The 26,070-nt window shown below is 39.3% G+C and overlaps 1 protein-coding gene across 4 annotated transcripts in view; it reads left to right on the top strand.

Moving 5' to 3' along the window:
• The first annotated feature begins 7,061 nt into the window (after nt 1-7,061).
• The window catches only part of ESYT2 (extended synaptotagmin 2), an 80,451-nt gene continuing 61,442 nt past the window's right edge, over nt 7,062-26,070 (top strand). For all 4 annotated transcript variants that reach the window (XM_084210698.1, XM_084210699.1, XM_084210700.1 and 1 more), the window contains exon 1: nt 7,062-7,577. In XM_084210698.1, the coding sequence (XP_084066824.1) occupies nt 7,224-7,577 (354 nt within the window). In that variant the 5' untranslated portion in view covers nt 7,062-7,223. The remainder of the gene's footprint in view (nt 7,578-26,070) is intronic.

Here is a 26,070-nt window from a genome sequence, read left to right on the forward strand (position 1 = left end):
GTGAGCCACTGTGCTCCCTTCCAGCCTGACCCATTCTGTGATTCTGAGTTGGTGCCCAGCTGGGTTTCTGCAGGTGAGGGCTCAGACCCTGTGAGCTGGGGATGGGGGACACAACCCCACAGCCCTCAAGCACTGTTGTTCTCTGCAGCACTGACCTATTGTAGGTGAAGTATGTAATGAAACCATTCCTCATTGTAGCTGACTCACTTTTAATAAAGTTGTGCACAATTACTGCAGGGCAAAAAAACTGTAAAAGGGAGCTATGCTTAATCTGCCACTTATCCACATGCTGGGTAGAGGTAGGTATGAAGAACAGTGGTATAAATAAATTAAAATGCTAATAATATACCCCCAGTGACAAGTACTAGAGCTGATTTCTGCAACAAATCACAAGTGGCAGCTCACCAAACACACCTGGAATAAGCTCGATGGCTGCCTGCAGGAAAGGTGTGTGCTATTTCACAGCAAATATTTACAACCCGTTAACACGTGCAATTTAAAAGACCAAGTGAAAACTTCTCTGGTTTGTTTTAACTTTGTTGCCTCTTTTCAGAGTGTAAAAAAAAAAGTTAATGTGTAGATGCTACTGCTAATATTGATGATTGTAGGAAACTGACTACTGGGGGTGGGAAGGGGGGGGAAGCAAAGGAAGAGGCATTTTTGCATTTGAGAAACATTCTTGCCATAGTTCAATGGGAGTTTGTGGCTGACTTCAGAGATAAAATTTAACCCCTTATACCTGACTTAAATAGTCAGTTGACAAGTAGGTACAAACCAGTGATACCTTGCTTCGTATTCATATCTCCAGAATAAAAATGTTGTAAAAGTTTCCACTTGTCCAAACTGTGAAATATTTTCCTTTATTATGTAGCAGAAAAGTAAGTCAAGTATGCAATTATGAGCAAAAAAATCCCATCTTGATATTTTCTAGGAAATAACAAACCAAAAAAACACTCAAAAACAAACAAACAAACAAAGAAAGCCCAAATACGCCATTGAATGTAAGTATGACTTTTAAGGGCTTAATTATATCCACTAAATATAAACATCTATGGATACTAAAATATTTATAAGCTTTCCTATGGATTATTTATCTGGTTTTAGCAGAACACTAATAATCTATAAGCACCTGGTTTGGGGAAACCCCTGATTTCAACACAGACTGTGGGATGAGCAGATTGAGAGCAGCCTTGCCCTGAAGGATTTGGGGGTGCTGGTGGGTGAGAGGCTGGACATGACCCAGCCATGGCACTCACGGCCCAGAAGCCCAGACGTGTCCTGGGCTGCATCCAAAGCCCCGTGGGCAGCAGGGCAGGGAGGGGACTCTGTCCTTCTGCTCTGCTTGGGTGAGACCCCAACTGGAATATTGCATCCAGCTCTGGGGTGCCCAGGAGAAAGGCATGGACCTCTTGTAGTGAGCCCAAAGGAGGCCACCAACATGATCAGAGGGATGGAGCACCTTTCCTACAAGGGGGAGGCTGGGAGAATTGGAATTGTTCATCCTGGAGAAGTGAAGGCTTTGGGGTGACTTTATTGTGGGCTTCCAGTACCTGAGGAGAGCCTGTAAGGAAGCTGGAGAGGTCATGTGGGGACAGGACAAGGGGGAGTGCATCCAAACTAAAAGGAAGTAAGTTTATATTAGATATTGGGAAAAAATCTTTTACAGTGAGAGTGGTGAGACACTGGCACAGGTTGCCCAGAGAAGCTGTGGATGCCCCATCCCTGGCAGTGTTCAAGGCCAGGTTAGATGGAGCTCTGAGCCATCTGGACTAGGGGAAGGTGTCCCTGCCCATGGCAAGAAAGTTGGAATTAGTTGATCTTAAAGGTCCCTCCCAACCCAAACTTTCCTATAATCCTATGATTTTATATTTTCTTCCCTGAACAAATAAAAATGGGCATAAAAGCCATCTTGGATTAACTCAAAGACCTCTTTAGCCATAGAGCTAAATACATGGAACTAGGCATCTGCAGAAATGCTGTCCTATGTATAGAGACTGAAGGACAAAATAACCTTTTACCCGGATTTTATTTTTAACAATATAGCAAATACATATAACTAAATAAGCAGATGTGACAGTGATGCCAAAAACTGAAAAGGAGAAGCAAGTTTTTTTCAAGTTCTGTTTCTCTTGTTTACTCTTTAGAACATGCATATGTATTTACTGCAAAAAAAACCCAAAAAAACCAAAAAACAAAAACCACAGTTTTGGCAGCTAATAGCATTTCTTCTTAGCCCTATGATAGTATACTAGTCAGGCATCTCTAAGATGAGAAAAAATACAGATGTGGGAAAGTGCCACTAGAGGGTTTGGAAAGAACTTTTCAAACCTTAAATCTAGGGATCAAACTGAAGTTTAACTGCTGCATGAGAATACAAGGTAGAATAGCACTTTTGGAATAACAATACTAAAATTTGTGCATGCTTAAATGCACAAATATATCCACCATGTATTAAAATAAACTCCAGTGTGTCACCAATGTAGTGGAGAAATTGAATACACCAGTGGTTTGACTGCTTTTATAAAATGTGTGTTATACTCAAGTGAATACAGGCAATAAAGTGTTGTGAAAAGCCATCATGAAAGGATGCCCTAGATTTTCTTTCCAAGAAAAGTGTTATAAAAAAGGGGTTTGGTAGCCCTGAGAATTTTATTACCATTTTAGCATCTACAGGTTTTTCTCGTCTGGCTTGGTACATGTATCTCCTTTTCCACCTGCACTGTTATCTGAAAAACAGGAAGATAAAATAGCACAGCTTTTTATAGCCTGTAGTAATAAACTTTGTTTGTTTGTTTATTTTTATCTGCTGATGTTCCTCTATGCCAGTGAAGCATTATTACATTTTTCTTCACCTCTGTGGAATGACACATCACAGTATTATATCAAGAAGTTACTGGAAATATTACCCCTCAGAGAGACAAATGGCAACTTTGCACCAGGCTTAAAAATCAAGAGTCTTCTATTATTAGGAAAAAAATCACCTGTTTTTGTTTGTGGAGAAATGAACTTGTTAGGATCTAGGCTTTGTAGGGTTCCCCCCCCCCTTTTTTACCACACTTTGCTGAAGCCTTTTGAAGATTAGAAGAAAATTTAAATATTTCTATCAGCAGACATGCATAAATGATCTGCAAAGTATCAAAATGCTTTTGTTAGTCCTTCAGGTTCATGAATAGAAACAGCAAAAATGTGGATTACTGCAGTAAAGTTTGTGTTTTAGTTTTGAACTCATAAGAATCCAATGAGGTGAAAAAAAAGGAGACTATAATTATTGTTAAAACTTGTTAAGAAACACATTTTAGTGGAAAGTATTTCTGTCTTCAGGAACAATAAATATTTGAGGATCTTGTCATGAGAGTACCGTTTATGCATTCAGTGAAACTGAAGCCAACCTGGGTGATAGCAGGGATCAGACATACATAGTTTTACATAGTTTTTCTCCAAACAGAAGCTCAGGTATGTTAAAGTCTTTTGGCTCTTCTTTGTGCTATATATTAGATAAATTGAAGCAGGCAGAAAATATTTGTGGTCTATGCTAGATAACCTGGAGCAGGTTGTGACAGCTGCATAAAATCAAACACAGAAGTAGAGAGTATTCCATCATGAGAATCTACTAGGATAAAATTTCATGTAAATTTATATTTTCATTAATAATTCAATTTTTTTAAGGATTATGTTCCTCAGCAAAAATTCTCAGATTTCTATTCAATAAAGATTTCTCTTCAATAGCAAAAAAGTCCGGAGAGAACCATTAGACTGAAATAATGCTGTTGGGTAAAATTAGGTATAATACCACATATTGTCCTTCAGGGAAATAGGCTGTTACTGAAAATGCTTATGAGGTAACAATTAAAATTCTTCCAAAAAATGTTTTCTTGTGTGAACTCTAAAGAAGTTGGGAAAATTAGGTTTTCTTTTTTACTACATAAACTGACTTTTCCCAATTTTTCTCCTGGTCAAAAATGATGTACAAACAAGATCTTTCAGGAAGTTATTTGGGAGAGTAGTGATGGTATTTACTGGATAACAAATCATCATTGCAATCTGATGGTGATGCAATGTAAAGGTAAACATAGGATGACACTACTTGGCAATGAAAGCTGTAGCATTTGAAAGAGCAAAAAGGAGAAGCAAACACATATGGCTAAGGATGGGTGTAAAGGGATGTTGCTAACAAAAAGCATTAATAAAAATTCTAATAATGCAACAGGCCTAAAAAAGGCAGGATGTGGAAAGAATAAATATCATCTAAATGAAATAAATATAATCAACTGGGTACTGATACAATTGATTAGAGAATACTTAAGAAGACCATAAATTATTATCTTCAGGAGTGCCTGGTGCACAAAAGACTACCTTTTTAAACTCCATATTTTTAAATTTTACTTTTTTTTTTATTTTTACATTTTAAAATATTAAAGTATAGGAGCAGGAAATATGTGAATTAACATTTCCAAGATTCTTGAGCAAATTAATAAACTCTTTATTCGCACCAAAAAATTCTAATAAACAAATAACTAGTGTTTATCTACAACATTTTATTATAAATTTTATAATGAAGTAACTAACCCTAATTTATCACCTAGCAGCACACTTTATATCTTGATTTTAACAAGACTCTTTTGTCTCTATACAACAATGGCTATGCTAATTTCATACCACCCAGTTTTTTCATCAAAATATTGTGTGGGCCCAAGTCAGTTATCTACAAATGTTCTTAGCAGTCAGTGGTAAACTCTTTATCAGAACTTCCTCTTGATGTTACAGATAAATGTTATCAAATTCATGCTACAAGATCTTACTTCTGTTTTCCTCTTTGATTGGAACATAATCACACCCTTTTAGTTCTGATTAATCAAACTTCCACATCAATTAATGAATTACTCTGTGCAGGACCAGGGCTAGGCTCCTGGTCTACAATTATATTATGTTTGTCATTCTAAATCTTACTACAAGATTAATTTTTATTATCTGTTTTGTTTCTCCATTTTATTAAATTTTACTGTATAGGGAACTTCTCTAAATTCTATATCCAGCTCATTTTCAAAATACATGCTGGACATATATGAGAGTAAAATAATATGTAGCTTATGGTAAAGTGTTACTTGCCAAATATCACATTAATTCAGTCACTTTTTTCCCCCCTCATTTTGAATTTTCATTTTAATTTGTGGTACAGTTGTATTCTGACTCAGACAATGTGAGGCCGGATAGGGAAATAAAATGGACAATGGACTCCAAGGCTGAGAACAAAAGACTTGAAAAAATGAGAGAGTATTAATAGTGTTGCTTATAATGGAGGGAGCCAACATACAACGTGGCCATTTGTACTAGGTGTTACTGAAATTCAGGAGTGAGTGACATTAAAGTCACATTATAAGCAATTAGAAGATGAATTCAATAAATGGAAAAAATCCTTCAGATTTACTCAGTTTAAGGTCACAAGCTTTCCTAGAGTCTTATGGTGCTCTTCATTCTGTTTCTTCACAGTTACAGCCTGCAGGTGTTTTGAGTTCTTAAGAACACCCAAAGTAAATTATAATTTCAAAGTTTGGATTACCACCTAGTTGTAAATCACTGATTTTGATACATCTTTTTGTATCATTTGGTTGTTCTGAATATTCATCCTGAGTAATCTAAATACACAGATGGGGAACATACAGTGTCAGTGATAAAGAGAAAGTAAAGAACAGCAGGAGTCTATGGCCAGAAATTGTTTTAGCTTAGAGTGGTCCACTGAGTCTGATGGCAGGCATGGAGGGATTTTGGAAAGATGAGAAAACAGAACACATTCAGTTGTCAAAACATGGATTCTTTTTCCAATTCTGCTGTGCCACACTAAGCAAAAAACTTTTCCTTTGATGCCATTACCTTTTTGACTTTCCCTTTCTCTGGATAATTGAGATGAGGTTACTTTCACTTCCTAAGAAAATGAAGCTTATATAGCTTTCCTATTTTTCCATGTATGTGTGTTTTCATAACTTTTCAGCCTATTGGCTAAAGTGATTCTCCCCTCTTCACTGCCTGCAAATCAAATATGAAGTCTCAAAATCCTACACATTTTGTGAAAATTGGCATCTGAAGAGAGGAGAAAGGATCCTTATTCCCAGTAAGTGAAAGGTTAGGTATTTAAAGGAAAAAAAAAAAAAAAAGAAGAAAGAAAAAACCCCAAAACAAATAAAACCCACAAACTTCTGGTAAATGCTGAGTTTAATCTGTGTGTACCAGCGAACTGATTAGGACCTGATAGCTAAGGACAAGCAACAGCTGCCTCTTACGAAACTCATGGCTACATCAGTTATTTGAAAAGGTAAAAAAAATATAGGAGGAACGGTGCAAGAGGCAGGTGTTAAAGGGATACAGGACACAAGCCTGTTATAAAATCAGCTTATTCGGTTTACCAAATCCCAAGACAGAGGGTGCCACCCTCGGTATCGTGCGTGTTAACAAAATGACAGAGGAGGCAGCTTTATGTGAGGATGTGTGAGCCAAACTTCAGGAAACACCTGTTGGAACTCAGGCGCGGAGCGACCAGCGCCTGGTCCCTCCGAGGCATCGATCAGTCAATCCTTTAATAACACCCATCAACACCGAACAAAGTGAGACACGAAGGTTGTCATCGAAGGGTGTAACAGGTAGAAACCATCCAGCGCGTAAGTGACTGAAGAGAATGGGAGACGGTGTGTTTTGCCCATGAGGAAGCGCGCACACACACACACACACACACACACACACACACACACACACACTTTGCTGCGGTAGCCCCCAGAGCCGCGCTCCTCTTCCCGCATTCCCTGCCGGAATGCCGCGGCCGTGGCCCCGAGCGCAGCCGGCAGGGGCCCCGAGCGGCCGCGGGTCCCGGCGGCAGCGCGAACCGCGCTTCCCGGGCAGGCCTGCGAGGGAGGGATGAGCGAGAGGCGGAGGGGAGGGGAAGAGGCTGCCCGGGGCGGGGGAGGCGGCGAGCAGAGGCGTTCGTGCGGCGGCCGGGCGCCAATAGCGGCGGTCGGGGCCGAGCCGCCTCCTCCCGGCGGCAGCGGCGGTCGGAGCTGGGCCAGCCGGGCCCGGAAGCGGCGGCGGGTGGTGCCGGAGCGCGGTGAGCGGGGCCGGGCGCGGGATGCGAGGAGGCGCCGCTGCCGCCCTGCCCCCTGCCCGCTCGCAGCCAGCGCCCCAGGAGGAGGAGCAGCGGGAGGAGCGGCAGCAGCAGTAGGAGCCGCCGCTGCGGTAGCATGAGCGGGGCAGCCGCTAAGCAGCCCTCTGGCGCGGGGTCCGCCGCGGAGCCCGCCGCGGAGAACGCGGCGGCTGCGGACCCTGTGCCGGAGTCGCCTCCACCGCTGCTGAGCGTGGACGTGACGGGATTGGTGTCGCAGTTTGCGAGGAGCTTCGTGCTGATCTTCCCCGTGTATGTGCTGGGCTACCTGGGGCTGAGCTTCAGCTGGGTGCTCATCGCCCTGTGCGGGCTCTTCTGGATCCGCAGGCACCGCGGCGGCAAGAGCTCCCGCCTGGGCCGGGCGCTCGCCTTCCTGGAGGACGAGGAGGAGGCGGTGCGGCTCAGCGTCTCCTCCGCGGATCTGCCTGCGTGGGTGAGTGGCCAACACCCTTCGGCGCTGCCGCGAGCACCCGCGCCCGGCGGGCCGGGGCCTGTTACCTCCCCGGGACCTGCGTGACACCCAGCACCGCCGCGCTCCCCCCCGCCCCGGCATGCGGGGCTGCGCCGCAGGCCGGAGCCCCAGAGCCGGCCTGGCGGGAGGGGTGAGGGCATGGCATCTCCCGCGCCCCATGGCTGCTTGTCCCGGTCCGCCAGCCCCTTCCGAGACGGTGCGGCTCCGGGCAGCGTGTCCCTTCCCTGCCGTTCTCCTTCCGCCGGGGTGGCCTGTCCGTGTCCCCGCCGCCCGCTCCGCTGCGCCCGCTGAGCTGACGGCGCTGACAGCCTGAGCCTGCCGTGGCCGGGGTTTCCCTCGCAGAAATAAACTTTGCTGCAGGGTTTGGGTTTCCTTCCCCTCAGGTGCCAGTGACGCGCACGCCGTGGTTCTAGCGCGGTCTCTGCAGAGCGCGGATGTCGCGGCTTGGGCCGTTCTGTACAAAGTTGGCATGAGAGGGAAATAGAATCGGGCTCTTAATGCTGTTCGGTCTCTCAGTAGAGGGTTGCCAAACGGGGGATGAGCCAGAGGTGAGGTGGTGTTTCTGAGTGGTTTCAGGGCTGTGGCATGAGGACTGAGGGACAGGGGCTGTGGTAGCTTTATTTGTGCATTGATATGATGGGTTTTTAAAGGCTTTATCCGAATCTTCCTTTGAAAGTTTTAGGCTTTCTACAAGGTCTTCAGAACTAACGCCACTTACTTTTTTTGTTTTAGCTTAAATCCAGCTTCAGAGTTGAATACCTCTTTGTAATTTCTCCTTTGGAGGATTAATGATGTTTTTGATGCAGCTGCCAGTGTGCATCCAGGCCTGCCTGTGCCCCGCTCTGCCCCCGTGATGCGCTGGGCAGGGTTTGCTGCTCTCAGTGCCCATACCAGAAATCTTGAGGGTTTCTGCTGATTCTTTCCGTGCGATTCCTTTATTGGCTGCTCTCTGCTGCTGACCTACGGTCACCCACCTCTCCCCTAGGGACTCTTTGCAGTGACTGTGCATCCAGCAGTTAAGAGTCCAGGTAGCTGTTTTCATGTGACAAGATTGCAATACCTGATGTGACCTGTTCTAGCTCTACTAAGGAAGTTATAGGAGAGAATAGAGTGGGTAGGTGTGAGACTGGAGGCTTTTACTCCTCTTCCATCATATCTATTGCCAAAGTTCTGGTGGAAGATCATTATAAAAATGAGTGTAGAGTTTAAATGTTTTTACCTCTTGAAGCAGAGATGTGAGTCTCAAATAATGTAGTTAATAGCTCTTACATTACCTGTGTGTTGTGTTTGGTTTTTCCTGTAATCACACAGCAATATAATGGAAATGTTCTGACGCTGCATTTTAAATGAATTAATTGAAGCTAGATTTGTAGTGGAGGCTTGTATATAGTAACAATCTGCTGGTAACTAAGCTGTAGATATTCAAGCTTAGTGCTGTGTGTAAATTTTATTTTACGTAGCAATTTGTTACCTTTGATAAAATGGCAATTAATTTCTGTGTGGAGTTATCCAAATAACTTAAGATTTAGAAAGGAGCCTTCTGTTTGAAGTCAGAGGAAAAAAAAGAGTCGAGTGCTGGCTGCAAGCACCTGCATATATCCTATGGCATTGTGAGAAAGCAATTGATCAATAAGCAGGGTGTTCCAAAAGTGTGACCCTTTCAGACACCAGTTGGCAAATGGCTGTAGATTTTTTTTTTTTTTGGCTGTAGATATTTTTTTGTTATTTTTTCTTCCTTCTTTATCTGTGTTCTTAAATGTTAAAGGTCTTGGTTCTTTTCTTTCTGTTGATGTATACGCTATGTTGTGGAAGCATCCCTCTTTCAAATAAAAGTAGTTTCCAGAATAAATGTAATCTGAAAAAAAGAAGACTTCTGAAAACTGAAGACCTGCTTAAGTCAAAAGTGGTCTTCAATGTCTGCTGTCATAGTCCTTAAGGTTTATATGAGTCTTCTGCTGCTTCCATAATGCATCTTGAAAAACTGCTGTTGTTCTTCCTTCTGCATTATGTGTATTTTCCTGGAGATTTATGAATTTCAGTCATATTTGAAATAACAGCTACTGGATGGGAGCTGACATCTCTGATAGGGATGAGCTTTATCCATCTCAGTATGAACTCCAAACTGAACTATTTTCTGTGGGTTTCTGTTATGGAAATAAATTTTAAATTGCTTGTGTAGGACAGTGCTGTGTTTTAAATATAGGAAACTTTTTACTCTTTTGGGACTGATACTGAGGTGTAATAAACCATTTTTCAACTAAAATTATATGATTTCTCAAAGTTTTATTTGACATGTGGTATCTTTCTGTGCCCTTGATTGGAGAAGAGCTTTAGCTTTGTGTGTTTGGTATGATTCCCTTTCCCCATGCACCTTGGTACTGTCTGTTGCTTTAGTGGTTCATATTAAGTACTCAGTAATACTGCATTGAGTTATTTATTTTAAAGAAAGTGATTATTTCAAGAGAATGTTTTTCTGCTGGTAATATGCTCAGTTGCAGTTTGAAAATGATACAGTTGTGCCGCCACACTAGATAGAGTTTGTAATGTTAATTATTAGTTTCCTAAATTAGACTTACTTCTTCCATGAGCAGGTGGTTATATATCAGGACTATTCTGTACTGTGCATGTAAAATGAATTAATTCAACATGAATACAAGTTATGTTACTTAAAATGTCAACACAAATTAACTACAAATAAGTATGCATTGAAAAATACCCCATTTACTGTCTTAAAAAAATAAGATCTGTACTCATAGACTTGCTAACATGTAGTTATAGCTGTGCTGTGTGTTTGAAAGGTGTCATGGATTATATGGGGTAGGAGGGAGCAGAGGTGGGTGCTTTTTCAAATAATTTAGAACAAGGCAGCAGAACTTACAATGAGAACTGGAGATCAAAGTTGTCTTTAAATAGAGACATTTTAAGACATGAAAAAGTCTTTAGAGAAAGACATTTTCCCTTTATTTGCAGCATTTTTATGCACCAGTTGTATTTTATACTGGAATGAATGTAATTTAGTCGCAAACACGTATATAAGGAAAGAGGCAGTTTAAGTATCACTGCATAGAGAAGCCAAGGTAAGAAACTTAAAGGCAAGCCTCTTGTTTTTAAAGGCCAGGTATCATGTTGCCTTTTATTTTAAAAATGGTAATGGAATTTAGAACAAAGTAAATTTGTTATTATTAGATTACTTTCTCAGATCAGCTGAAGAAGTTAATCTAATTTTTCCATTTTAGCAGTGGTTCTTGTTGCTTAGTGCCACTTTTGTAACATGCCAACATATCATGTTCAACATGTTTTTGGATTAGGGAAACTTTGGCTCCTGTTTTCTTCAATATACAGATAAAAAGCAATGCTGAATTTGTTTTCCCCAGATTAAATGTAAATTTGACCTGGTACCAAGAGTGTCTATGTGCAGTCTGTCAACCATCAGCAGGTGACCAAAATAGGAACAAATCTTAGCATTTCTAAAGAATTTATTCTGAAAACAGATTTAGACAAATTTTTGTAATCCTAAGTATGTATTATACAGAAACTGAAATGCTGTATGTGATTGTAATAAATGTAGTGGCATGCTAGAACATTAACGACAAGTCTGCTGTGCATTTTGGGTCCTACAAACTTGCTTAAGTTTCTGCTCTTGTTTAGAATGATTTTTATGTTCTTTTTTTTTTCCCTCTTGTTTTATTTTCTCATCTACTTAAGAAAAAGGAAAAAACCTGCCTAAATCTAAATAGGTGTCGTCACCTTTTTAATTAAACTTACTTGGAATACTTTGTAAAGAAATCTGTTAGGTCTTCTTTCTCATGGGAAGCTGTATGACGTTGTTGCAGGTTGTGAGTATTGTGGGTCACCACTGAACTGCTGTACCACTGCTACACCTAGAGAAAGGAGATAATGTCTAATTATATGGTTAGAAGATCAAAGACTTTGGTTTTTACTGGTATTGGAAAGGCAGAGCCAGTGTTTGTAGAAGAAAAGTGGTTTGGTAGCTCTGACTGCAGGATCACACCTGTGTTGAGTGATGTTTGCAGAGAAGGTTAAGGTGGTTCTGCTCTTGTGTGTATTTGATATGAAGATTTTTTGATGATGCAGAATCAAACTTGCCATCTAGATCTTAGAGGGATGGTTCAGGACACGAATCTGCAAAGAATCCCTGCTGATGGATGTTATGTACTCAGGAAACCTGATAAACAGGTGGACTTCTGCAAGACTTCTGCAATGTGTGCTATTTGCTATAGAAAAAAAAGGATGTTCCTCTTCTCATACCTTTGGTTACTGCTGTTGCTGCTGCAGCTGTAGGAATTGTAGGAGGTTTTTTCTGTAGCATATGAAATTTGAAGACACTGAGACATTGTGATACATTTTTCTGGTCTGTTCTCCAGATCAGTTGAGTATGTTAGATGGAATTTACCAAGGGGTGATTTGTAAGGAAAACGACTCCCATGTACAGTAACTTAGTGTTAAGCAGGATCTCATCAGTTTGGGTGGTGAGTACTGCAGGTGGCCATGGCTCTGGGCTGCCAGCCTGCATCTGGAAAGGGTGAAGAGGTTTGAGTATCAATAGAGTAGTAACTTGTGAGTACTTAACAACTGAACTCGTGTCCTTCTTCTGCCTGATTATTTTTCATTTTAAACTGCATTCTGTTCTAGCTGATTCATAGTATATGAATATGCACATCTGTGTATTGTGGGTTGTGTGTTTTTGTGGTTGAGCTTTCTTCTTAAAGGAAGAAGTTTAATTTGTTTCAGTATTACTTCTTGAAATTTAGGTAACCTGAGTGACATCCTAAGAGTACCCCGTAGTTAGGAGAAATGTAAATGATGGGTTTAGGAATGGAGAACCAAAGGGGGAAAAAAAAAGATACTAGACAATTGATCCTATCTCCCTGTTTCTCAGAGTTTTCAAGTTGAGTGTGTTAAAGCTATGCTGAGACCATGTCCGTCCCAAAACACCTTCTCTCACCTAGTAATGTGATGAGCCTCACTAGGTGATTCATTTATAAAGGTCCCTTTCCAAAATATTTATGATAGAAACCCTCATGTTGAATTGCTGTTTATGAACATGATATCAAACTACTAAAGAAAAACATCAGCCTGAAAGTATTAATGCACCTCTTGAACTCTTTGTAGGTGACACAGGCTTTCTAAATATGTACGTATAATACATTCTTTTTTCATCTAATTATTATTACATAAAAATTACTACTGAGTTTTGGGACTACTAACTGTTCTTTAAATATGCAGTTTGTCTGAATAACTAAGGAAGATGTGTGCAGGTCTCTGGCCCATCTTCAATCGTATTTGAAAATGCAGGAGTCAGAAAGATCTTGTCTGTAGAGATTGAGGCTTTGTGGAAGAAAAAGAAACTTAGGATAGCAGACAGCTTTTTCTGCCTGTCCTATAAGATTCTTCTCATTTTAAATTACAAGTGCTTTTTGAGATTGTTGGCATATCATAGTGTGGTAGGGTATGTAATCTAAGATTTAGTTATTTATTTTTTAACATGAGAACTTTCTGGGAAATAAAGTTGAATCAGGATTATTGTCAAAACATTTTCCTTGCAGTTTATAGTAATGAAAGCCTGTTTTATACATGTGAAGTGTTCTTTGGTGCCCTGTTCTTTTTCTTCAAAAATGAAAGAAGAGGTGGCATGTTGTTTCTGGTAAGATAAATTTCTTTGACTTAAACTTTAATATAAGCCAAATTATTTATCTCCCATTTTCAATTCATCATAGTTCTCTAGTTGCTGAAATTGCCTTTGGCATAGCTTCCTTTGATTTCTGCTGGCCATATACCGATACTGAATCTGTTTGTTTTTAAAAAACTTTCTTTTAAATAATAGCAAGTTTTAAAAGAATGCTAATTTCTAAATATCCTCTGTAGTGTCTGAAATGAGCTTGTCAGAGTTTTATAACTGTATGTAAAGTTAATGATTATGAATTAATCTATGCCACTGATTTGGTATGTTCTGATATGTAGATAAAAGGAAATCAGTAAAAATATGATTCTTTTGGACATACTACAGAAATCCTAGATTTTTATATGAGACACTGCTAGTTTAGATATAGAGTTGTGTGATACCTGTGGTATCTTATCTTTGTCTTTGCTTTTCTCTATTCTTGGGAAGTATAAATTAAATCTGATACTTCCCTTTTCTAAGGAAGTAGAGAGTGGACACCCCACCAGCCCCTTTGGGGCTTTGCTGTGGCCTAGCAGGGGCCAGCTTCTAAAGGTTATCTACCAAGCTTGAAAGGGCAGCAGAGTTTCAAATGTAGGGTGTGTAGGGCTGCTTTTACACATTCTGGGTAAATACTGTGCCACTTCAAAGAAGAAAATTAAATCCTTATCTTTCGCCGCTGTTTGTGAACACTTAATGAAAATAAAGGCTATACTGAGTAGGAGTGTTCAACATAGAATGAGATGTGAATAACACTGGGGAAACAGTGTTTTGATAAGAATAGGGAGAGAGATGTTTTATTTGAAGTGACTGTTTGAATTCAGTAAATTCTGAAACTGCACTGTTTAGAGAAGTCTGGCACTTTATCATTTGTATAGCTTTTAGATCATATGGTACTTGGATTCTGGGTAAGACTTTAGTTGAATGAGGAAAGAGTTCTGTGAAGTTTAGAAAGAAAATGTTTGATAAGAAACAAGAGGGACGAATTAAACCAAGAATTTGCTAAAAGTGTGTGAAATGGTGAAACCCTGTTGTCAGATTTATGTGGTTTTTTTCTGGCATATACCATGTTCTCCCTGTTTCTGAGCTGGGAAACATGGATCATCAGGAGTGGAAAGAGAGGTTCTGCAAGTTTGCCCCATCAGCTAGGGACTTATCTGATAGTAGGCTTCTATTCCATTGACTGGAATTAATTCAAATTTAACTTGCTTTGTAAGGACCTCATTACAAAAGCAAGGTTCAAGAATTAGGAGTAATTTCCTGGCTTTAGGAGCCTGTGTTAAACCAGCACACTAGCCTTGGGAAGTGGCTTCTATTTACCTCAGCTTTGCAAGATACTTTCTAATCCCTTGTTCCTTTATAAAGGCCTTAAAATTTCCATCCTAATGTCGGGGTTCAGGTAAGAAGCTGTGTCCCATCTTTTCTTGAATCCCATTAATAGGGTGCCTGGAAAAGAGGTGTTTCTAAGCCTTCTTGCACATCATTTGATCCCATCCCCAGCCTACTTCTAGTGTTTTATTCTCAACAGCTTTACCAAGCTTCATGTACCAGTCTTTTAGTCTTTGTTATGTTGGTGGAGTTTTTATTTCCTTTCATTTTAAATGGCATGGAGTTTTTTTTTGGTTGAATTGGTTTTGTTCTCTCTGTGTGCTTCCTTGGTGCAGTTAAAAGTTAGAGCATCAGCCAGAACATTAAAGCTTTTTTCGACTTAGTCCTTATTTAGGATAATTTGAGTTTTATTTGTAGGCTCTGCTCTGCATTCCTGCATTCATACTTGTGGCAGAGAGGATCAGGGGGGTTAGTAAAGGGACTGATTCTGCAGCTTCAGAGTGAAGTAAATGTGCACTTCTGACAAAAAGGATGTTCTGCATCCAGCTGCACTTTCCCAGTGCCACCTTGTGCCAACATTAGAATTTACTTGGCCAACTAATTGTGAGTTTTCTGCCAAGCTGGGTATTCAGCTGGATGAGTTTCATGAGTTTACTATGAGACCACAAAAGTGCCAGTGCCTACAGAAGGGAAGTGGCAGAAGCCTGTGCTTAGGTTTAAAGTGAGATGGAGCAATGGCCTGCACAGAGGCTGTTCATAGAAAAAGGGTGGAAAATAATGCTGCTGAGGTATATTTGTGGAGAAGTAAAGTTTGAATGGGAGCTGTTTATAATGTCAATTTGCATATCTAACTTCTTTTATAACATTTATAACATTTTTTAACATTTTATCTAATTATCAGAGATAGAAACTCTCAATATTTTAATTCAGCTTAAAAATTGATTGTTTTTAGTGCGTGATTAGATTGGATCAACTCCAGAAGTCTTTTCTTACCTGAATTCTTCTATCATTTTCCTTTTTGTTTTAAGCTGTCATTTAATTTCGCTTTCAGTCTCCAGCTATGGATTACAAATGGTAAGAAATCTTTTCTGCATAAAATACAAGTATTTGCTTAAATATTAGGTGTACTAGCAAGAAAAAAAATTAAAAAGAGGCTGTCTTCAGAAAGGTGTTTTGTTGGATGTAGTGACACCTTTTAAAGCATTTGGATGCCTGTCAGCTAAGTAGATAGTGTGTTTTAACATTTGCTGCACAGAACTTTTAATACTGTTTTTCAAATGGAACTCCTGTTACATAAATAACCTTTGTAAGACCAACGTTCCCATATAATGAGTCATTGCACAAAGTTTTGTCTGCTACACCCTGATGTGACTACAGAATTTTCCTTAAGACCTGAAAATCTGAAACAGGACTAATGGTTTTCAGCTGAAGCAGCCTGGATTTATGTGCCATGAAGTTGTTACTATACTAGAAGCACGAAACTAGTTTTACTTGGCTGAAAATAACTGTCCTATGACAGACAAGAATTGCATTGTCATTTGTCTGTCCTTATCATATAGCAGCATGGGTTGAGTTTACATTAGTTCAGTTGCAGCACTTTTACCTGAGAGATTTACATTTGCAGTGTAAATTGCATAACTTTTGGCATCTGTTTATGTGAAAACTTCAGTTGGAGTCTAGTACAGACTACACTATTGTTTTCATAACCTTTGTTTGCATTCCTTTAGTTAGATACTGGCTCAGTGAATTATCCAAGCAGACTGAAATAGTTTCCTCTGAGAAAATTTTGAAAGATGCAACACAGAATGTAAAATTACATGTATTGACAGTCCATTGTGTTGTATTCTGTCATTGTCAGTCCTCAGTGGGAAGATGGGAAGAAGGTAAATGTCTAAGAATGCAGTGCCTTCCTCTTTCAATTTTAAAAGTAAACAGGCTATGCTGAAGCATGAAGGTAGCTGTAAAACCTTGCTTGCTCAGATTTGAATTAATTATGCAGTGTTATGATCCACAGTGTTATGATCCACTCTTTAAGTTTGTAGGTGATCTTTTTAAAAATAGCTTGCTAAAAACAAATTAATTGTGTGGAGGAAAACTTTGCAGGGAAAGTTGAAATGGAACTTCACAGCTCAAAGAACTCACACCTTGCTTTATTTGTAAGCATTATTACTGCTTCTTTGTGCTATGTGGCTCTTCATGCCTTATTTCAGATCTGCATAGCTTAATAGAAAAAAAACCCCATGTGTCTGTGCTTTCTCAGATGCCCTTCTTCACTTAGCATGCTCTGTAGACCAGTGAATAAGTTTACAGCTTCATATCCAAAAGCTCAACAAGAACTCCTGTGGTTTGTTTTTATTCTGCAGGGAAGAGTATGAGAAGACATGCTCTGAGCTGTGAGTTTTTGTGCAGACTTACAGGGCAAACTCTCAGGACTTCTTAGTATTTAGGATGTTTGAGCTCTCTGAATGTTTCAAGCTGACTGTTAATGTAATGAATATAATGATGCAAATGATTCAAATGAGGAAATGTCTTCTCTTCATTTGTTAGTATTTCCTAATGCAGTAAGCTTGCTGGTCCAGAATTTTGAAAAATTGTAATTTGTTTTGAGGCAAGTCTTCCCTCCTCCCCCAGGCTGTTGATTCATCTTGCTAATTGTTGAACTAGAATGCTAAATTCTCTCTTGTGTGGCTAGGAAGTTGCCTTAGTCTAGTAATAAATTTTATGATGTAGACTAAATTTGTATCCTAAAATGTGGTGTTCCTCACTCAATGACTTTCTCCTAAAATACTTGAACTAGAAAAAGAATGCTTTTCCACCCACCCACCCTCTGCCAGTTAAATATCAAATGGCAGCCAGGAAATGATAAGAGAGTGTTTGATGGGGGGAACAGAAAACCAGTCCTCAGTCATCTGACTTGTATGTGGTTAAAAGAACATTCAGTGGAGATTGATATTAGATTAAATTGTGGTAATTTCTTGTTCTCTATTTGTTCATGATAATCTTTATATTGGTTTATATTTTAGGGGAGATATTTGGACTTTTGAAAGTGTTTGGTTTTTTTTTTTCTTTTAAGGGTGTGCTAGATATGAGTACAGTGTTGATGTGAATGTGCCTAAACTGTCCATGTGCATTTGATAAAATCACTTATTTCTGTCATGTTCATGTAAGTGTTTATAATGGGAATTAATTTTTTGGTACATTGGCTATGTATAAAGCTTTATAAGAAGTTGCATATAATATATGCTTGTTTTCAGATGTCTAATAACAGAAAACATATTTGCCAACAATTGTTTCTCAGGTCCTTTGTGTTTTGAAAGTTTTGCATTTAAAGTTGACATTTCTTTCCCTTGTGTCCTATATGTTGTGTATTCAAGTGCATAACCAAAATGTTACCAGTATGTTCTTTTTGTTACTTTTGATTAGCTAAAAGAAAAGCCCTAATGAAGTTTTTTCTTGTTAGTTCATTAAGATAATCCATTACACACAGAACCATAGTGACAGCCTTACAGTAGACCTGATTTGGAGGTTGCTTAGTTTACAGATAAAGTTCATTTAAGATTGTGTACTTTAATTTTGCTACTTGAGAGCTGAGGAATTACAAAAGTGTTCTTTTATTTCAGTGTTCTGTGATTTGCTTCCAGTGCACACAAGTTGTTACTGTTCTGCCTGCTACCTGCTGCCTTTTGCTGAGCTCCTTGGTTTTCTGGCACATAAAGTGAGAAAGTCTGACAAAGTAAATCTTACAAAGTGCTTGAACCTCTGTTGGGACTGGGGAGAGGGTCTGCACAGTGATGTTCTGGATACAATGCAGGAGTGGCAGACAATTGTAGGTGGCAGTTTGTGTTTGGGAATAAGTGTAGATGGGTCCATCAAGGACTAATGGGTAATTTTAGATGATGTTAAAACATTTACCAAGAGGAATAGGCAATAGGAAGACTTGAAGGGATACTGGAAGGCAGTCTGTATTGGCTCTGGTGGGAGGCACCTAAACTTTCATCTTCATTCATTTTGAGTGAGTTTGGTCTTTGGGATGCAAAATATTTAGCAGATATTTTGTAGAACATTTTTTAGTGTAAGTGGAGGTATTTGTTCTTGAAGTAAACTCTGCTAAAGGGGTGGAAGTGATTGGAGCTTTAAAGCATTTATCCTTGACTGAAATAAGATTGATTCACAGCTCTGTCCTCAGGGAGCAAGCTGGTAAACTGTAGGTTCAGTTTATTGGAGAGCAGTAGAATGTATTCCCTTGCCAGAGAGAGAAGATTAGTTCATCAGTGTTCCTAAAATTAATGGGTTTTAAGTCCTGACAAATCACTCTGGAATTTCCTTTGCTGTAAAGTTCCGAGTCTTGATTCCCATGTAACACACGATTCTAGTTTAGTTTAAACATGTAAGAACTTACAAGGTAATTTGTTTTCTTACTGGTGACTTGCAGTGCTTGGGGAAATGGTGTTTTTTTTTTTTTTGTCAACCCCAGTTGTCTGGAGGGTTTTCATTTGTTCTAGTTTTCTTTTCCAGCAAAGTTATGAACTCCAGCTCTGCTTTCTGCTACTGTGGTTGTTTGCATTGTCAGCCACATGGAAATAACATTCCTGTCTGTCATGTCCCAGTGGAGAAGGCAATGTATAAGTAAAGCTCTTACATTATGATCTCCCACTGAGTAAGTAAAATAGAAAAAGCTCTTGACTTGAAGCAGTCCAGGTTAGTCAATGACAAGGTATTTGAGATGTCACTATTTTAAAAGAAAGTAACTATATGAGCTTGTGACAATTGAAATAAATACATTTCCCAACATAGTTTACAAGTTAATTTCAGTTGTTGTGGTTTCACCGTGGCTGGATGCCAAATGCCCACCAAAGTTGTTCTGTCATTCACCTCCTCAGCTGGATGGGGAGAAAAGTGCAATGGAAGAGTTTGAGGGTTGAGATAAGGACAGGGAGAGACATCATTCACCATTACCAATATGGGCAAAACAGACTTGAATTGGAGAAACCAACAGAGATTTTTAACAGTCAAATCAGAGTAGGCTAATGAAAAGTAAAACAAATATTAGAAACACTTTCCCCCTACCCTTCCCTTCTTCCTGAGCTTCACTTTCTTCCTGATTCACAACCTCCTCCTCCATGGACTGCAGGGGAATCTCAGCTCAGGCACCTGGAGCACCTCTTCCCCTCCTTCTTCACAGACCTTGGTGTCTGCGGAGTTGTTTCTCTCATGTTCTCACTTTCCCTGGACAGAACTACTTCTGTGAAGTAATTTTTTTTTTCTTCTGAAGTTATCCCACAGTTGCTGCTGGCCTCTGCCTTGTCTAGCAGCAGGTTCCCTATTGCCCTCCCAACAGAGCCAATGCCAGCTGGTTGGCATTGGCTCTGTTGGGAGGGAAATAGGGAAATAACTCTGTAGGGAAAGCTTCTGGCAACTTCCCACAGAAGCCACCTCGGCGGCCCTGACCCTCCATCCTCCGAAAATCTTGCCACATACACCCAGTACAATCTTAAACTCTTCAGTTAAAAGAGACCTCTTGAATGTATTTTTAAAAAATGATAAGTTTGGCAGCTGAGTATTCATGTTGGAACAATTTCTCAAATATGTTGAGCAGTCAGGACTGTATCAGATAAGGCAAATCATATATGGCAACAAGGGCAGTGGACCTGACTTCAGCATTCCTTGATGTTCTAAAGAAATAAAATACTTCTGGTTGTTTTTTTTTTTTTTTTTCTTCAAGCCTAGTTGTACAAGGAAAAGACTTTATCCAATTCTTGAAAATACTTTTTTCAGTTGGGAAGATATAGTTGCAAATTAGCTGCTATTTATGCAGATCTCTGAAAATAACAGTGGCATTTTACTCAAGGGGGTTGATTTCATTTTAACTGTCATCACTGCATTCTTGTAACTCAAGTGATGTCTTTTGCAAGAAAGTTATTACATATGATTAAAAGCTGAGTACAGATCTAAGACTACTGAAAATATCTGATAGCTGTACAGGGCTGGGATCCAGGCCTGGAACAGCACAATGAACAGTAAAACCTGTAAGGGAATCTCTTGCCAGTTAGCACACAGTCACATTTCCTGTAGCAAACTGAAATTTAGATACCATACTTGGGCACCTCATTCCAGAGATGGAAGTCTCTCCCTGCAACCTGCCTTTGATGAATGGGAAGGGGTGAACAGAGCTCTTTGCAGGAGGTCCCTTTTCTCTGTATAATAAGAACCTACAGTAATGAGGTCCTAACTATGTTTCTGCTTTTTACATGCTTAAATTTATCAAGGAATAATTTGGGCCACAACTGTTAGATTTTAATTAATGCATGTAGTAAATACTCTGTGGTAGAACTTCTAAAAAAATTACTAGCATCTGTTACAAAATCTGCTGAGAGTTTCAGAGCTGACAGTGACTTGGCTGCACATGTTTTTCCCTGCATGGGCACAAGGATTAACCTGTCCAAGAGAAAGTCAGCTTAAGGAAGGCTCTGCCTGGGAGCAGTCAAATAAATTGGCATTGCCACAGGCAATATTTCTTGGAGCTAGATTTTAGACAATTGACTTACTAGGTGGTTGGTGGCAGTTCAGGCAGTCATCTTAGAATCGACAAATTTATTTTTATTTACAGAGTTATTACTAAGTTGGGTTTTAGGCACTAGGTGTTTGGTTTTTCCTTAGAGCTAGAATCTGCTGAACTTAAATTTAAACATATAGGTGCAAATTAGTTGGAGTTTATCTTTATGGTCAGTATAGACATCTCCAGAGGACTGTACTGACAATAAGGAAGTCTTCAACATGTCAGATACATCTCTCCAGAGGCCTTTATTTCTCTTTTATTAACAATAAAGCAGGTGTGGAGTGACTTGTTTATTCTTGAACATATAAAATAATTTTGAGAATTAGAGAAAAGTAATTAATCAGTTGCAATTCCCTACTGATTAACAATATTTGAATCTTAAAAACTGGAAATCATTGAAATTGCTGTGAAACCATATGTAGGTAAAAGGGTTGCAGAGATGTAAAAAGTGTTTTTCATCTCTTCTTTGTCATAAACTACAACCAAGATCTAGTGGGTATGATCTGATAATCACAGTTCCAGCTATGAATTGTACAAGTACACAAAGTGAGACAGTAGATGCAGATTAAAATACAGAAATTGTGAGCTTAAGTATCAGTTATAAACTGCTCAGTCTTAAAAGACTCTTAGATGTGTAATGTTATGATTAATTGGAGGCAGTATTTCTATAAAGTGATACAGTCTACTGCTGTCATTAATTAAAATGGTATTGATTCATAATGGCTATTTTTCTTGCTAAATAGCAGAGTTGATCTAGGAGTAAAGAATATTCAAGAGATCCCCAAATGCTTGGCTTATCTTCAGCATTGATGATAATCAGTAATAGGAGAGGTGGCAGTTCTGTGTTGCATTTATAAGAGGGATAATGTATCCAATTCCTCTTTTTTCGCTCTTGCTACCTCTCCATCCTGTCTGTCAAACACCCAACAATTCTAATGCTGGAACATTCCTCCTCCTAAACCAAGGAGATGTTGAATCTAAATCACTCAGTTACTTGCTACCCATTGTTTGTTTGAAGGGCAGAGGCTGTCTTTATGTTAGGCTGGTTGCAGGTGGGGGTAAAACATCTTCATGCAAATGGTGCTGACCATAGGCAGTGGCTGTGGATGGAAGCAAGGTTATGTCATTCAGGTCAGTACTGCACACTTGACTGGCCATTCTAGAGGTGAACTGATGGCATTATTGAAAGCCTTAGGTATAGACTCAAGATAGTAGTTTGTCCACAGTCTGTGCTTCCACTGAAGGGCTGCTTTTGTAACTGCTTCTGTGAAAGTCAGAGTATATTCTCCCAAAAAAACTCAGGAACTCCTCTACAAAAATATGCAAATAAAATGAATGCATTTACGTTAGAAGCAGAGAAATTTAAATGGAGTGTTATTTAAAGCATATATGGCCAAATGTTAAACTTCCCAAAACACTGGAGAAAGCAGATTCTTTGGTTTCCAGTAAGCAGATTCTTTGGTTTCCATTCTTTGGTTTCTTGTTTTAAAATGAGCTTAATTTAGAAAGAGGATTTACATTTTTTTAGAATTTATGATCACTTACTTTGCTTGCTTTTTTAAGATGGAAAAACTTTTTAACAGAGTCTGAAGAATGTTTTGATGCAGGGCGTTGCAAGACAGCTACGTCAAAAGACTGTATCAGTGATGGTTTGCAGTCCTGCCATGAGAGAAAGTGCCTGTGTCTGCTGGAAGCTGGAATCTTAGGAGATGTTTCCTGGAAGCAGGGCCTGGAGGAATTTTGGTAGGGTAAACGGGAGCATTGCAAACTAACTAGACTTTTCATTTCTGTTTAATGTTGTGTTGTCTTAAAAGATGACACCATCTTGAAACTTCATCACTGTTTTTCCTTTTTTTTCCCCAAAAAATGAAATGTTGGTTTCAAACTCCAGATTTCCTATATTCTTTTCCTGTGGCTTTATTGATTTGTAAAGACTTGTGTGGTTGGAGTAAGTGACTGAACAAATGTTGCTGTGTACACTAGTCAAAGGATCAACAGGACTGTCAAATATCCAGGTGTGTTTTAACTAAAATACTAAAACATGTAATACTGTGTTGTTGGAAAAAAGATACAGGCCAGCCTTGGGTGGTCATTTTCTCATTTGCTGCAGTTCCACTTGTGTGGCTTTCTCTTCCTTTTTGCTAAATATGGACTTTAATATGTTGCAGACTGTGATGTGTCTGCCAGGTAGTGTCCATCTGTTTGTGGATGAACAAAAATCTCCTAGTGCTGTGGATGGTGTGCTTTGATATGAAATTCACTTTCTGATGAAAATTATTGTACAGTTCTAGAGAAACATTGCAGGCCCAGGAGATTTGCAACTTGCTGGATGTTCCACTGTGCAGATGCTGTATGTGCCAGCCCAGTAACATAAGCACATGAATTTTCCTCAGAGGATGCAGTTTCAGTAGCAGCCTGTCCTTGTGCAGGTTTGATTTAAGTACACTTACTCTGCTTTTTCTAAAATAGCTTCTTGGATAAGAGGTGCTAAGCTCAGTCATGGGATAGATACTTCAGCAGGAAGATAGGCTGTCCAAACGTGATTTGTGTGAATACAAGAACTAAAGGCTGTGGGTGCAAATTTAAAAATCTTTCTATGTCTTTGTAAAATCTTTTCAGTAAATAATGAAAATACTTTTTCTGTTTCAAAACTAAGTGGTATCACTGGGTGGGGAGTTTTTTTTATGTTGAACATTACTTTCTGTCATTTTTGAGGACTTTTTTTCCTCTAAAGTATTTTTTGTTAACATATAGAGTCAAAATAGTAAGGCTAGTAGTTAATAGTTAGTTTAGCTGGGGAGGCAGTCTGGGTTTTGATTCCACCTTGTAGCTCAAACATATGATGAAGCATTCCTAAGTTTGGAAACTTGATTTAGCAGGGAGTGCTTTCAGTGTTTTTCCTTAGCAACCCGGCCTACCAAAACACCAGAGCTGCCCTTCCTGCTCTGTACTGAGGAACAGTAGCAAACTCCATGGTTTTAAGGTGGAGTTTATAAACAAAAATAGGATAATGAGTCCTGCAATTGTAGGGGATTGAAATTCAGTGGTCAGAGTATCTTCCAATTCTTTCCAATGTTGGTCTTGCATTTTCAGTATGATCCTATATGAGGTTAAGGGCTGCACTAAAACTCTAGAGCATCATTTTTGTTTTAAGTAAACTTACCTGAAGAGTATTCATTAAATGGAATTCCTTGTGGGGTTTTTTTTGCTTGGTTTTTTTTTTTTTTTTTTGTAGGGGCTAACCATGCCTCAAGATAGAAGGGATGCTGGAGGATGTCTGCAGCTGCTAAGGGTTACAGCCATCCTTTGCAGAAGCTGAGAGGGAAGGATAACTCCATAGTACTGTTTTAGTTTTGATTTTTCCTTAGACATCGCTTCTGATTGCTCTATTAGCTGGATGTTTGATCTTTCTTAGTGCAGAAGTTGCTATGTTATGTGTTGCCAGTGAAATGGCAACAGTTTTTACAAAACTGTGCTATACACACTATTGAGGGATGCTGATACACAGCGCATTGACGAGGACAGAATTGTTCTAGAGAGAAGGGAGAACAAATCTTATAAACCTTAAAAATTTTAGCATCTACCTAATTATTAGAAATACTAAGCTTTGTATATGAAGCTGGTATAAGAATTTGGTTAAATGCCTGAATGAAAGAGCCAGAAGGAGTTACACATGGAAGCTTGTCATCCTCGTCCAGTAACTGGTGCTGTTACAGGTCAGCTGGGGCTTTCCTCCTCACCATTTGTCACTGCATTAACTGAGACCCAATTTAAACACTGCAGCTCATTTCGTTTTCACTTTATTGGAATGCTCTGCTTTCTGTTACTTTGTCAGCAGAGTTTTATAATTTCAGAGAGGGCTAATCACTGATTATTTACAGGTTCCACAAAACTCCTGGTCGATTGCTCTGCATTCTTTATACTCTGGATTTTGCATAACGGGTTTCTAGTATTTCAGCTAGAAATGAAACAGGGATTTTAAAATGCCCGTTATATTTTGCATGATTTCTGATTATATTTCAAAATTGTTTTAACATTATGAATTAGCTCTGGCTGGATAGTACTGGATGCAGTGCAGTATGCAGAAGTTAAACATCTTTGCTGGTGTTGGGTCATAGTCAAAACAAGCATTAAGTTTTAACTACTGAGTGTATTCTATAGACTTGTTTGACTTCTTTGGATTAACTTCTTAGGACTTCTAGGTTAACCTAGCTTGAATTTTTATGTCATGATGGTGCTTTTTTTTGGATACCACCAAAAAACAAAAAATCCAAGTTCTCCATTTTGCTCTTTTGTATTTTCAAATGCAGATTTGCAGTTTGCTCATTCCCAACCAACACAAAGCGAATTATACTTGTCATAGTTCACATAGTTTTGTTTCAAATGTGTTGTGAATTATAGATTACATTAGAAAGAATAGAAGATTGGGCTTCAGTACGTGGAGATCTTTCAGGCTAAAGACAGGGAAGAAGATTTAATTGCCTGAGAAAGAGGAGTCTAGCAGAAGGTGATCACTGCTTCTTACTGCTTCTTAACACTTGCCTTTTCTGAAAGCTGATGCCCATTTTAGCTCTCACGGAACACCTGTATGGTTCCCTTAGAGAGATGAACTGTGCAATCTTGTGAGTGCTGAAGGAATGAGCTCTCCCTGCTGCAGGAACCTCAGTCTCTGGATCAGAGCTGACTGCAGGGTGAGGGAATCGGGCAGCAGGTCAGTGGAGTAAAAGGTGAAGAAACCTTCAATGTTTTATTGTAGGTACCAGCAACAAGGGTGGCTGGCAATTTGGTGCAGAGCCCAGCACTTCTTTTCACAGCTGTAGACAGTTCAAAGAATAGTAAGTTGTGCTGTGACACTGGTTGTATAAGCTGTTTTGAAAGCTAATGTTTAG

This window comes from Fringilla coelebs, assembly GCF_963513975.1.
Source record: "Fringilla coelebs genome assembly, chromosome: 1".
Taxonomy (NCBI): Eukaryota; Metazoa; Chordata; class Aves; order Passeriformes; family Fringillidae; genus Fringilla; species Fringilla coelebs.